This window comes from Neofelis nebulosa, chromosome 3 (genome assembly GCF_028018385.1).
Source record: "Neofelis nebulosa isolate mNeoNeb1 chromosome 3, mNeoNeb1.pri, whole genome shotgun sequence".
Lineage (NCBI taxonomy): Eukaryota > Metazoa > Chordata > Mammalia > Carnivora > Felidae > Neofelis > Neofelis nebulosa.
Window position 1 is genome coordinate 34,644,606 of NC_080784.1, and position 15,103 is coordinate 34,659,708.

At 37.6% G+C, this 15,103-nt stretch overlaps 1 protein-coding gene across 8 annotated transcripts in view; it reads right to left on the minus strand.

Moving 5' to 3' along the window:
* The window catches only part of ADAM28 (ADAM metallopeptidase domain 28), a 74,655-nt gene that overhangs the window by 37,450 nt on the left and 22,102 nt on the right, over nt 1–15,103 (minus strand). For 6 of the 8 annotated variants that reach the window (XR_009259050.1, XR_009259054.1, XR_009259052.1 and 3 more), the window contains exons 7-10: nt 14,883–14,954; nt 13,903–13,974; nt 8,857–9,026; nt 5,584–5,668 (exon numbers count right to left, since the gene is read on the minus strand). Coding sequence is in view for 3 of the 8 variants with exons in the window: in XM_058720289.1 (XP_058576272.1) it covers nt 5,584–5,668; nt 8,857–9,026; nt 13,903–13,974; nt 14,883–14,954 (399 nt within the window). In the remaining 5 variants the exon portion in view is untranslated. The remainder of the gene's footprint in view (nt 1–5,583; nt 5,669–8,856; nt 9,027–13,902; nt 13,975–14,882; nt 14,955–15,103) is intronic. The other 2 variants (XM_058720290.1, XM_058720292.1) reach the window with 2 other exon arrangements.

Here is a 15,103-nt window from a genome sequence, read left to right on the forward strand (position 1 = left end):
CCTCTACTCCTGAAACAAAAAGACAAAAATCTTGAGCCCAGGATCCTATATTAATATTCATTGAGATTTTTCTCCTACTAAGGGATGGTCAGAAAACTCTTCCTCAAGAGATCTGCAAAAAATAGAAAGCAGAATTTTGCTTCTGTGGGAAGGATGGAAAGAATCCCTAAGAAAGCTTTGCTTCTGACACCCAGGACCTGCCTAAGACCAAAACCAGACAAAGGCAAAGGAGAACCCCCCCCCACCCCCACCTCTGTTCCTTACCACCACATTGTAGAAGTCTGGGGAGAGCATCACTTCCAAACTTACAATCAATAAAAACACTGGACCATCAATTCACAATTTTCTAGAACTCATCCAGAGCTGAGGCCACAAGGCAACAAACAAAATGAAATCTAAGGAAAGGTAGGCTGGCAGCTACAGGGAAAGTCGGGACATGAATATTTGTTTACCTGGAAGAGACGCTACCGGGTTCCAGCAATAACTCGTATAAAATAATCTTAAAACCCATATAGTTAGAGTGTGTGTGGTAAAGCAAGAAAATACACCAAACGTGGGAGCTTCAGACATAGGGGAATTCTCACCTACTCGTGGGTTTTTCTCCACACAGACCTCACCACGTGAAAGCTCTGAGAAAGCCTCCCTCATAGTGTGGGCCTGGGGGAGGGGAACAGGAGCATGAAAAGGCATGAAATCACTCGAAGATCATTCTCCTCTCTCTGCATGGCACAAACGTGACAAGGTCCAGGGTGAAATGAACGTGTCACTCGCCTCATTCTAATTCTAGCCCTGAACCAAGGGCTTAAGCTTCTGAGAGAAAGAGCAACAAATCCTGTCACCCAGGGCACTGGTAAAGTCTCAATACAACTATAAAAAAGGAACAGGAAGGAAAATAAAACACACGGAAAGCTTCTACCCCTGGAAGGAAGGAGAAGGAAGGGCAGGAATACATATTGGGCTCTGTCCATTAGAGGTCTCTACCTCTGGCAGTGGAGCAGGAGCACTCAAAGGACCTACCCCCGACACTATAGGACACAGGACTTACCAAAGACCGAGGTTTAGTAAAACGAAAGAAAATGCCCTCTGCCCACCAAAATTCTAACGATCATCCAGTAACAAGTAACAACCACCTACCAAAGGGAGAGAGTCTGCAGCATAAAGAAACTCTCTGGGGGATCCAGTAAAGACCTAAAAATGAGTATGAAGCACACACTGAGAAAAACCCTCTGGAAAACCAGCCTTCACCCTAAACATAAAATAATGTGAGAGGAATTTAAAGCCTGTGATGGACTGAGGCTAGTCATAGCAACAACAACAAAATCCCCAATCCAACTCAACTCCTGCTAGATTGATTCAAACCTTACTCAAGAGGCCTAGAGGGAGGAAAGAAATGATGATTTCCAGGCAAAGAAAAAATACACACACACACGCACACACACACACACACACACACACACACCCCTCAGATAATGCCTTTCACAGGATGTCTGACTTTCAACAAAAAATAATAAGGCATCCAAAAAAAAAAAAAAAAGAACAAAATAAAGAAAAAGGCCTACCTTGCCAATGAACATATCCAGACTCATATCTGACACAGATGTTAGAACTATCAGATGATACTTTAGAATAACTACGATTAATATGGTAAAAGCTCCAGTGGAAAAGATGAATAGCACACAAGTCTGGATGACAAATTTCAACAGACCTGGACACCATAAGAAAGAATCAAATGGAAATGCTAGAAATGAAAAAGACAGTAACTGAAACGAACGATATCTGCAACAGGCTTAACAGTAGATTTGGAATAGCTGAGAAAATAATTACTTGACCTAACAGTTCAACAAAAATTACCCAAGTGAAAACACATAGTGCAAAAAGGATAAAAAAGAAAACGAACAGAAAAACAGAACATATAAGTTTTGAGGGGCAATATAGAATGGTCATAGATATAGGAATTTGTATCCCTGGAAGAAAAAAAGGAAGAGAATAAAATAGAAGAAATATTTGATGAAGTAACGGCCCAGAATTTTCCATAATTAATCACAGATACAGCCCCAAGACCAAGAAGCTCAAGGAACACTAAGTGTGATATATTACCCATTTCTCCCAAAGTCCACTTAGTTATACCATAATTATGATCGAACTAAAGAAAATTAAAAAGAAAGGGAAAATCTTGAAGTAGAAAACAAAAAGATACATTTCAGAGCAACAAAGATAAAGTTTACAGCGGACTTCTCATCAGGAACTCTGTAATCCAACAGACAGTGAAGTGAAATTATTAGAAGTATTGAAAGAAAAAACATTATTAAGCCAGGATGATAAACTCAGTGAAAATGTATACAAAAAAGAAAGAGAGATAAAGTCATCTGAAAGCAACTAAAAAATTCATCCACACCACACCTGTGTTACGGGAAATATTTTCAAAGAATCTTTGGGAAGAAATAAAAAATATCATACCAGATAGAAACTCTGCAAAGAAATGGAGAGGGTTGAGAATGAAATAGAGGTGAGTGTAGATAAAGCTAAGATAAACATAATACTATTTTTATTTTCTTTTATTATGTTTAAACGTTTATTTATTTATTTTGAGAGAGAGAGGTCAGAGAGGGGCCAGAAAGAGAGGGAAAGAGAGAATCCCAAGCAGGCTCCATGCTGTCAACACAGAGCCCAACACAGGGTTCAACTTACAAACCATAAGGACATGACTTGAGCCTGAATCAAGAGTTGGGTTCTTAACCAACTGAGCCACATAGGTGCCTCAATTTTTTCTTACTTTAAACCGTGCTGAAAGACGACTGTCTAAGAAAAATTAGTAACAACATATTGTGTATTTATAGCGTATGTAAAGTTAAACAAATGATAAAAATAGCACAAAACTGGAAGGGAGTAATTAGAGGTGTACTTTTGTAATATCCTTATATTACAAGTGATGCAGCTCAGTATTATTTCAACGTAAAACAAACAGAGGTATATAATAAATCAGGGCAACCATTAAAAAGAAACAAACAAGGGGTGCCTGGGTGGCTCAGTTGGTTGAGCGTCTGACTTCGGCTCAGGTCATGATCTCACGGTCTGTGGGTTCGAGCCCCGCATCAGGCTCTGTGCTGACAGCTCAGAGCCTGGAGCCTGCTTTGGATTCTGTGTCTCCCTCTCCCTCTGCCCCTCCCCCACTCATGCTCTGTCTCTCTCTCTCTCTCTCTCTCTCTCTCTCTCTCTCTCTCTGTCAAAAATAAATAAACATTAAGCAAATTAAAAAAAAAAAAAAAGAAACAAACAAAGGTAACAGTGAAAAGCTAATAATGGAGATAAAAGAAATTATTTTTAAAAATCCTCAATCCTAAAGAAGGCATAAAAAATAGACTAGATGGAATAGAAAACATCTAGAAAAAAAATTGAAGCTTTTAGTTCAATATCAATAATTATATTACATATAAGTGATTTAAATATATGAAATAAAAGACAGAGATTGCAGAGTAATACTCCATTGTATTACTATTATACATTATATTATATAATGTATTACATTAATACATTAATATATATTGTATTACATTTTATATATATATATATATATATATATATATATATATATATATGCCACATTTTCTTTATCCGTTCATGCATCGATGGACATTTGGGCTCTTTCCATAGTTTGGCTATTGTTGATAGTGGATGTAAATTTTAAAAAATAAAAAATAAAATTAAAAAAAAAAGACAGAGATTGTCAGGTTAGATAAAAAGTAAAACTCAACTATATGCCAGAAACTTTTAAATGTAGAGAAAAATATATGCTAAAAGTAAAAGTAAGGAAAAAGTTGCATCAAGCAAACTTTAGCCACAAAATGTTGGAGTAACTCTAATGATATCAGACAAAATAGACTTCAGAACAGGAATATGTCAGGAAAAAAGAGGAACATGAAACAATAATGGATTAATTCTCCAAAAAGACATGACAACTGTTTTTGTGTATTTGCTTAACCATAGAGCTTCAGAATACGTGAAGTGAAAACTTGTAGAATTGAAAGAAGAAATAGACAAATCTACAATTATACTTGGATACTTAACCACTCTCTATAAACTATTCAAAAGAACTGAACACTGTAAGTTAACTTGACATGGTTGCCGGTTATAGAATGCTCCATTCAGTAACAGCAGAAGGTATTCTTTTTCAAGTTCATATGCAGTATTGACCAAGAACAAACCTCAAAAAATTTAAAAATATTAACATTCTATGAGGTATGCTCCAGATTATTAGGAACTGAATTGTGCCCACCCCCCCCCCACACACACACTCCAATTCGTATATCGAAATCTTAACCCCCAACATGACCATATTTGGAGATCGGGCCTCTAAGATTAAATGAGAATATAAGTTAGGATGGGGCCCTAATCCAACATGACTGAAGAGGAAGGGATGTGTGCAAAGAGGAAAGGTCATGTGAGGGCACAGCAAGAAGGTAGTCATCTACAAACCAATGCGGGAGACCTCCGGAGAAACCAAACTTACCAATACCTGGATATTGGATTTTTAGCCTCCAGAACTCTGAGAAAATACATTTCTGTTGTTTCAGCCATACAGTCTGGGGTATTTTGTTATGGAAGCCCTAGCAAATGAATACTCAGATCATAATATAATGAAACTAAAAGAAAATCATAATAGAAATCATTATAGTATACTTCTAAATAATACATTAGTCAAAAAGGAGATCCAAAAAGGAATTAGAAAATATTTTTAACTGAATGAAAATAAAAACACACGTATCCAAATATCACAGATGCAGTCAAGCAGTGCATGGTAGGGAATTTATGCATTAAATGTTTATATTTGAAAAAGAGAGAAACCTCAAATGAATAATCTAAAAATGTTCCTTAAGTAATAGAAACGAATAGCAAATTAATGCAGAGAAAGCAAAAGAAATTCAATAATCAAGAGCAGAAATCAATGAAACTGAAGGCAAGAAAACCGTAGAGAACGTCGATAAAGCAAAAGCTCTTCCTTTGAAATCAATAAAATTAATAAGTCCTTAGTAAGATCATAAGAAAAAGACATAAATTGCTAATATCATCTGAGAAAAGATAAATAACCTGAATACTTCTGTTATCTATGGAAGAAATTGTATTCATAGTTAAAAACATAAAGAAATGCCAGACCCATATAGTTTTACTGATGAATTGTACCAAACATTTTAGGAAGGAATAATACCAATTTTACTAAAACATTCCATAAAACTGAAACGTTGGGAACACATCATTTTATGTGGCCAGATTTACCTGATATTTGTTGTAATAACACAACATGAAAAACACATAACAGGAAAAGACAACTACAGACTAGTATCCCTCAGGATTAAACAGAATATAGAAATCCTCAAGATATGTTAGTGTGTTGAATCCAGCAATATATAAAAAAGATAATACGTTATGGCAATGATGTGTTTATATTTGATATGCAAGATTATTTCAACATTTGAAGTTCAATCCATGTTATTTGCCATAGCAACAAAAAAAACCCTACATGATTCAGAAAAAAAGAGCATTTGACAGACTTGAACTGCAGAACCAACTATTTATCTTCAAACAAACCTGAACAATGCCAACAGAATGATAAGGAGAGCACATTGTAGACATGAAGGCAAGGCCCACGGTTGTTCCAGAAAGTTCTGTTGCTCTGAAAGAAAGAAAATAATTGATATAACAACTTATGATTCTAAATGATATTTTCTATAGACAACTCATCCAGGACTCTAAATGGTTAACAGAGAAACTCACATTGTAAATAATAACTCTTAAATATTTCCTTCAGTTTTTGAATTTACATTAGGCATTTTTTTAATGTGCAATTGTTGTCATATCAACTAAATATAAGCACCCAGATATAATCACCGGATATAATCATTTTTAATATTTTATATCTCAAAAAAATTTTTTTAAATATTTTATATCTCTCATTCATTATTTTATATTTTTTGTTGTGGAATTCATCTCTTGCCAGGAAGTAAATAAACAGGAATGTTTTTGTCCCTATATATATATATATAATTTGAATATTAATATTTTCACACATGCTTTGTTTTAATTTATGTTTTTCTCTCATATATTTTTATATCATTTACTTTTGTTCACTTTTAGCACTGTTTTAAGCTATAGTGGGATTTGGAATTTGGGCCCATTCTGAATGTATTTGCGTTACGAAGCATTTATGTTATTGAGATATTTGTTAAAAGGAATTTGAGCCACTTACATTTATTTGCATAGACTATTGCTTTGGTTTTAGTAATGTTAATTTCTTTTTTTAGTCTTCTTCATTTTTTTTCTTTCCATTTGCAATGATTCCATGTGCTGCCTTTGTTATTATTCTGTGACCTGATCAAGATCCTGACCCTGGGTTGCCTCTAGTAATTTTCAAAGAATGCATTACTTAAAAAATGCCCTTAGTAGATTCATTTACATAAAAAGTTGAACTTATATTTTCCCACTTATCATAATCAAGAATGGAGAGTACTGATTTTGCCATGCAAAATAAGGAAAATTAGAGAACTCCGTCCCACTTTATACTTCCTTTGGACAATTTTCAGATATCTGTTGTTTTGAAATGATATTTTGCATTATACCTGATATTTTAAAGATTTGCAGTATTGACATCCTCTTTAAAAATTATGTTATAAAATTACTTATACTTCACTGGGTGTTGTATGGAAACCAATTTAATAATAAACTTCATATTAAAAAAAATTACTTATACTTAAGTCTGCATTTGTGTGGGTTCAATTCTCACTACCAGCTCATTTATAATAAATAAATCTTCCCCCGTTATGGAGTTAGCTATTTACTCTTTTTTAGTGGATAGATTATAGCTGTACCACAAAGTTCTTACTTTGTTATGCCTAGGTATAGACACAACCTTTTGTTAATTTATTAGGTAATTTTTTTCTTTTTTAAAAAAATTTTTTAATGTTTATTCATTTTTGACAGACAGAGAGAGACAGAGCACAAGCAGGGGTGGGGCAGAGAGAGGGGGAGGACACAGAATCTGAAACAGGCTCCAGGCTCTGAGCTGTCAGCACAGAGACGGATGTGGGGGTTGAACCCACGAACCGTGAGATCATGACCTGAGCCGAAGTGGGACGCTTAACCGACTGAGCCACCCAGGCGCCCCGATTAGGTAAATTTTTGAATGAAAGTGCAATTATTTCTTTCCACCATATCTTTTTAGTACTTTTATCCTGTTTATTCCAGTCTAGACAAGATATCTACTCTTCCTGTTGGCTTGTCATTTTTTATCTATGCATTTGCCATCTTGTCTGTGATTTTTATCTCTCTACCCTGTTGGTTCAAAGTATGGGAGTTTACTATAATTTGAGCATGGCCCTGGAGGCAGTCTGGTAAGAGTTGAATTACCTTACTACCTATGAGCTGTGAGTCCTTGAAAAAAAATACTAACTTTCTCCAAACAAAATGAGCTCACCCTGCGGTGAACCCTTGACAATTTAAGGAACTCACCTTTCAAAATTAAGGAACTATGGCAGCTATTCTTCAGATATAACCCCCCAATGAGCTAGGCTTGCAGTATTCCTATCCTGTGTAGTACCTTCCCTTGAATATGGGTAGATCTACGACTTGCTCTTGACCAACAGAATATACCAGAAGTGACGCTATAATTTCTGAGGTATGCTCATGAAAAGACTTGAGGCTTTCTCTTGGTCTTCTTACAATGCTTCTTCTGGGTGAAAACTGATCACCTTGTAAGATGTCCAGACCCCTGAGGCTGCCATGCTGGAGGCAGTCCAAGTTAGCCACTTGAAAGTTATATAGACAGAGATGACCAACCAGCCCCTGTGCTCCAGCCTTATCAGGCAAGGAACCAGACACGCAAGTCAAGAAGACTTATTTTAAGTCAGGGAGTTGTGGGTTGATGTGTCATGTGTAGTAAATAACCAATTCAGAATATTAATTAATTCTGACAGGGCCTAGTCCTCTTATGTGCTATGACACCTACTGTTTTCTTAGGAAGTAACACTTGAATGATTTTCAATTATTCATTGCTGTTTCCTTCTATCTGATTCCAGCTGCAAACTATTCCAGGGATATTCATATGCCTCAAAAGAAATTTCTCGATTTCTTTTGAGGCATATGCTCAGCGGTTTTGTGTTAATTTATAGTCACTAGATTTATTTCTCCTCCTTGCCCCTGTTTTTGATTAGTCACTTCAGCAGGATGGTAGAGAGGTGTGGGATTAGAATATGAGGGGCGCCTGGGTGGCTCGGTCAGTGAAGCATCCGACTTCGGCTCAGGTCACGATCTCGCGGTCCGTGGGTTCGAGCCCCACGTCGGGCTCTGTGCCGACAGCTCAGAGCCTGGAGCCTGTTTCCGATTCTGTGTCTCCCTCTCTCTCTGCCCCTCCCCTGTTCATGCTCTGTCTCTCTCTGTCTCAAAAATAAATAAACGTTAAAAAAAATTAAAAAAAAAGAATATGATACGCAGTTTTCTTTATATCCTAGAAGTTTGTCCTCACTAATACTTAAAGCTAGTCAGGACTTTTAAAACACTGAATTGAAACTTCTCTTGCCATTATCTAAACCTGTCTTTCCTTTCTGTATACCCAATCAAAACAGACTTCTGATGAATCATTTTTAAATTGTTAGCTTTTCTTTAAAAAAGAAAAAAAGAAACACTTAGAACAAAAGTTAGGGCATATTCAACATAAGATTCGATCTAATACTTTTTAAACTTTTATCCCCTTTGTGTAAGCCACTTCTTCTTACCCTATACCCCAAGAAACCACCTGCTTTGCCAAGGCTTTGGTAACTTTCTACGCTAAATACCATTTAACACACAAAAGGGAAAAACTCTACATACGTGATTAACTGAGCGATATCATGACGTTTTCTTCTTGGGAGGACACTTCCCCTCCATTTAGAAAAGTTTTCCAAGGTGAAGCTTGCATTTGGGGTTATCTTTATTTTATCCTTGTCATTCCAGATTTCCATACCGACTAAGGCCACATGAGTATTTAGCTTTTTATAAAGCTGTCCAAAGAGAATACATGTCAAAGGAATGACATACGTGGTAACGTTATCTTTCAATATTTTCAATGTACTTTAGATTTTCAAACCTATTTCTCCCAGCACGGTAAAAACTTTCTTTCCAAACATACTTGTGAAATGGAAGTTACCACCTCTTTTCACGGATGCTAGCACCCCCATACTCAGGCAAGGCAGACACCCTTAGGTATTTCAGGTCTGGAGACTGCTGTTTTTCAGAGCAAAAGTCCTATTAAAATAAACTTCTCTTGCTTGCCACCTTAAGGCAGATTATAATTTTCAGTTAGTAGTTCACTACCATGACTTCAATGTGAGCGTAATGACTCAAATGCTTTGCATTGTTCCCTGAGTCAGAACATTCCAGAATTAGCAAGGGTGACTCAGTGCTGGTTTGGACATTGGAGAAAGAGCGTGCTATATGAAAAAGCTCTGCATCCGTGAGTCGCAATGAAGTGGCCCTCTGATTCTTAAACCTGGAATGAGCCAAATAACCAATGATGCATACAGGGTAACTTTTAGAAATAATCGATTAACCTTATAAGACAATATCTCTCAAAAGTTTAAAGAGACAATATCTCTCAAAAGTTTAAATTGCTATTATAGTTGATGTAACTGCACAGTGTTGGTAAGAGTACAAACTTCCAGTTATAAGATGAACACTCTCTGGAGATCTAACGTACAGCTTGGTACTTATAGTTAATAATACCATATTATATACTTTAACATTGGTGACAGTAATTCGTAAATGTTCTCACCGCAAAAAAGCAATGGTAATTATATGACGCTAACCTATGGTGGAAATCATTTTGCAGTGTTATGAGTATATCAAACCAACATACTGAACAGCTAAACCCACATAATGTGCTATGCCAATTTTATCTCAATAAAGCTGGGGGAGAAAAAAAAACCCCATGGTGACAGGCTTCCTCATGGGTCAACTTTGTGCTGAGAAACCTGAAGAAATGTTTTTAAGTCGTTTGGAAAATCATAAAAGCATTGAGGAATGCAGTAACCATCAAAAGAAAAGTCAAAATCTGGGGTGCCTGGTTGGCTCAGTTGGTGAAACTTCCGACTTCGGCTCAGGTCATGATCTCGAGGTTCATGGGTTCGAGCCCCGTGTCAGGCTTTGCTGACAGCTCAGAGCCTGGAGCCTGCTTCGGATTCTGTGTCTCCCTGTCTCTCCGTCCCTCCCTCCTTGCGCTCTGCCTTCCTCTCAAAAATGAATAAACATTAACAAAAAATTTTTTTAAAGTATCGAAACCTCACTTTGAGCAGATGCCCTTGCTTCCAAACTCAGAGTAAAGAGGCAATCAGAAGAGAACTTTGACTGGCTCCCACCACTGTCTACCTACTGAGCTAAACCTCTTCCAACAACCTGTGCTCACCTTCTTTACTCTACAGAGGAATGCTTGCTTGTGTGAGTCAAAGGCCAGCTTCTCTACTCATGCGCTAGACCTCCAATCTCTCCCCAGATCAAGGAGATGATTCAACAATTCTTCCAACCTCCTTGCATTGTCTCTGCTTAGCCTTCCATGGATCCGTTCCCATCAGCATAAAAAGAATGACCCATCACAGTGGGGAGGATCTTTTTATGACCTTCCCCCCCTGTCACTTACGCACCATTTCTCTGCTTCTATTTATAGCTAAATTTTTGAAGAGAATTTTCTGTATCTGCTGTCTCTAATTCCACTTCCTATTCTCGTTGGGCTCACTCTAATCGTGCCCGTACTCTAACGCTCCACAGAATTGTGCTTCATCCAGGCGACTGGTAACTTCTACGCTATTAAATCCGATGGCCAATCCTCAGTCCTCAGAAGCATCTAACGTCATTGATCATTTCTTCCTTTGATGGGTTTTTGTCTCAAGCGGCTTCCAGAACAACACTATCCCCTGGTTTTCCTTGAAGCTCTTTGCCTACTCTTTCCTGGTCTCTATCGGTTTCTCCTGTACTCTGACCTCTCCTCAAAGAAGCACTTCAAGGATGTGTTCTTAGGTCTCTTTTCTACTTATCTACACCATTCCTTTGGTTATCTTACACCAAGGTTGGCAAGCTTATTCCTTAAAGGTCCGGATAGAGACTGCTTCGGGCTTTGAAGCTGCGTGGTCTCTGCTGTAACTCTTCCTCACCAGTGGCGCTGTGGCAGGAAAGCAGCCATAGATAATGCGTAAACAAATGGTGTGGCCATGTTTCAATAAAATCGTTTTATAAAAAGGCAGCATGCCAGATACGGCCCACAGGCTACAGTTCGCTGACCCACGTCTCACGCCATTCTGAGCACTGAGGGGCACCTGGGTGGCTCAGTCATTTAAGTGTCCGACTCTTGATTTTGGCTCAGGTCATATCCTCACGGTTCATGAGTTCAAGCCCTGCATCAGGCTCTTCACTGACCGTACGGAGCCTGCTTGGGATTCTCTCTCTCTCCCTTTTTCTCTGCCCCTCCCCTGCTCATGCGAGTTCCCTCTCTCTCTCTCTCGAAATAAATAAATAAATAAACTTGAAAAAAAAAAAAAGACTTTTGGATTTATCTCTCCACCCAGACTTCAAAACTTCAAACAATCTTGTATATCTAGCATTTTTACCTGGATATCTTTTTTTCTTTTTTCACCCACGAATCTTCTCTTTAATCCTTAATGATCCATCGGCACATACATACAATGATATAATGTGGCACCTCATAGGTTCTAGACACGTGGGGGTCATTGTCAATATGGACATGTCTACCCCTGATCTCAGGGAAATTTCCTAGTATTTTCTCTGATTTTTGAAATGTAGGGGCTCCAATATTTTCATTTTTAAATATAAAAATGTAACACGAAACATGAACGTATTTTTAAAAAGTACTTAGTCATAGAACAGTTAATAAAAAGTAGCAACCCACTGCCCATTGTCACCTCCGCTAAGAAACAATATTTTTGTCAATCCAATTGACCTATGACATTGTATTTATTTTAGGTATACAACATAATGATGTCCCCCTGGAAATCTTTATACAAAAAGATATCTCAAAATGAATGTGTACAAAATGGAAATGCTAATCGTTCCTCTGAGTCACTATTGCCAATACGTTACCCATTCTTCAAGTTGCTCAGGTCAAAATCCTCGATGTCACCTCATCTTTTCCTTTTCTTACACGTCTCATCTCTCATCTACCTCATATACTCTGTTGACTGTATTCAGAGACCAGCTAGTCTCAATAGATCCACCATCACTGCTTTTTCTCAAACCACCATCATCTCTTGCCTTGAATTAGGGAACAATCCCCCATCGGGTCTTATTTCTGCCAATTGCTTTCCTTCAGTTTATTTTCAATGCGGTGGCCAAGGTGATTTTTTAAGGACACACATCAGAACATGTTACACCTCAGCTCAGTCCTCCAATGTCTTCCTCACCCATGCAGCATAAGAAAGTCCTTACATAGGTCTATAAGGACCTGCAGTTTCCAGCCACCACTGCCTGTCACGTGTCATCTGCTCCCACCCTTGCCGTGGCTTACCGCATACAGCCACAATGGCCCTCCCGCTGTTCCTCAAATAGGACAATCTGGGTTCTGTCCTCAGAACCTCACTCTGCCTTGCACACCCTCCCTTAGGGTCAGATGCTTCTCTCCTTTCCTTTCCATACTCAAATGTCACCTTGGACATCTTGGACTTAGGCTTCCCTATTTAACACAGCACCCAAGAGGAACCTGCCTCTCTCTCTCTCTCTTTTTTATCCTGCTTTACTTTTTTATAGCATTTATAATCACCATCCTACCTACTCTTTATTTGGTATTTTTATGCTTGTCTTGGACAAGAATGTAAACTCCCTTGAAGGGAGGGATATTTGTCAGTTTTGTTCCCCACTTTATTTCTGTCATCAAAAAGTTCCTGTCACAAAGGAGATGCTCAGTGGGGCGCCGGGGTGGCTCAGTCGGTTGAGCGACTGACTTCGGCTCAGGTCATGATCTCGCGGTTTGTGAGTTCGAGCCCCGCGTCGGGCTCTGTGCTGACAGCTCAGAGCCTGAAGCCTGCTTCGGATTCTGTGTCTCTCCGTCTCTCGGCCCCTCCCCTGCTCATGCTCTGTGTCTCTCTGTCTCTCAATAATAAATAAATGTTTAAAAAAAATTTACAAAGGAGATGCTCAGTAAATATGGCCAATTCTTGGGGTTCTTTGGGAGAAGTCTTTGTGGTGAGAAGACGAGACCCAGATGATGTTGGTCATTGAATCCACTTTCATTTTTTCCTCTATCCTTAGAGAACTTGCAGGCTGCCACAAAGTGACTCACCCATCTAAGGAGGCAGACTAACTAGATGTTTAACTAACAAGACACTAACAGACCAAGATCAACATCTTTCCAATCGAAATGGACTTGGAAATCCAACCAATCTAAGTTCAAATCTTACGTCTACCGTTTCCTAACTTTGTGATTTTAGGCAAGCTCCTTTGCTTCCCAGGATTTAATTCTTTAGCTATAATATTAAGGCTTAGAAATATCTCAGAGTTGTGTTGAGGATTAAATGAAATAACTCTGTGACAGCGTTCAGCTGATTTTGTTTGTTTTTCCATGTTCTTCCATAGATTTGGATTTCTGTTGGGATTTGCTGGTCAGTGATGTCTCCCCAGGCTTTAGAAAAACAAAAACAATTCAACAAAATCATCTCTTATACGTTCTTCAACCTGAGAACAGTGTGGCAAGTAGGTGAGAAATATCTCTATCATGTAATATTAATATTCAATTAAGTAGCAAAAGTTCAAGAGCCAATCAAGCATTGTTAGTCAGGAGTGGTGACTTTCTTTCCCTGCTTCAAGAGCATTCGTAGAAAAACCCAATGGCACCGCCTCACAAATTGTTGAAATTGCACTTAATAAAATATACCGTACCATATTGACATAATTGGCCATTTCAAACACCCTCTTTCTTATTTCCTCTGGATCTTGATTGTGCTTTTTAAACTACAAACAAACAAACAAGAAACGAGACAAGATATGGGCATTGGTAGAAATGAATATCATTAGAAGGTGAAAAAAAGCAACTTCGGGTTATTTTACTTACCAGTGGTTATAATGAACAAACAGTTAAGAAAGTTAACAGTTAAAAGATGCAAAATGGTTCCTTACTGCTTTAGCTAAATTAAAGCACTTTTGGAGTAGAGATGATGTTTTACGCCTGCAGTAGGAGCTCAGTGTAAGTCTCTATGGAATTATCCCAAATGTATGTTCACTTAAATATCATGGTTTCATAAGCTGTGCAGATTCAGTGCAAGGAATATGCTATTCATTACAAATATATATATGAATGGTAAATGGTAAATGAATTTAGTAGAATTAGAGGCCAAGCTTTATGACTTAAACAAATTAACTTAGATTATCATAGCATAAAACTTCTCCTTGTGGGAGCATACATGTGAACCTTAGATTTCCAATATATGAAAATGAATTCTTGCAGAAGAATATGAACAATGAATATTACCCCCCAAAAGTGCCTTTTTTCAGAAGATTCCATTCATGAGTCCTATGCATTTACCACTTTCTGATGAGCATATATTCTAACTTGCCAATGATTTAACTGCTTAATGAAAGACAAAACAACAAAGGAACTTAATTGGAAGCTAAGTTTGGAGACAAAAATAAAGGATAAAGTGCAAAAAATTCACTTTATACATATCATATCAGGTGTACATTCCTGAAAAGGAGAAGTCACTAACACTCTAATTAATTGTCAAATTTCCTAGGGTCAGAATAATTCAAAAAAAGGAATAGCTCATATTCATGACTTTTGAAAACGGATCCATATATTTAATATTTCACACAATAAATTTATATAGGAGATTTGAAAAGACATAGGTATCTGGTATAATTACCTCACCATTATCCAGGACCAAATAAAACTCTATGTATTTCTTACGTTCCCGACCCTTCCGGTCTTTTGATTTCTATAATAAATATAAAAAGGAAAATTACTGAGACAACATCATTCTCCGCAAAAGTCATTCTTTTCTTTGAAATGTGTAATTTTCTAAGAGATGGGTTGATATCTGGCAATGAAGAAAGACAACATTATCATTTGAACTCTAACCAGCCA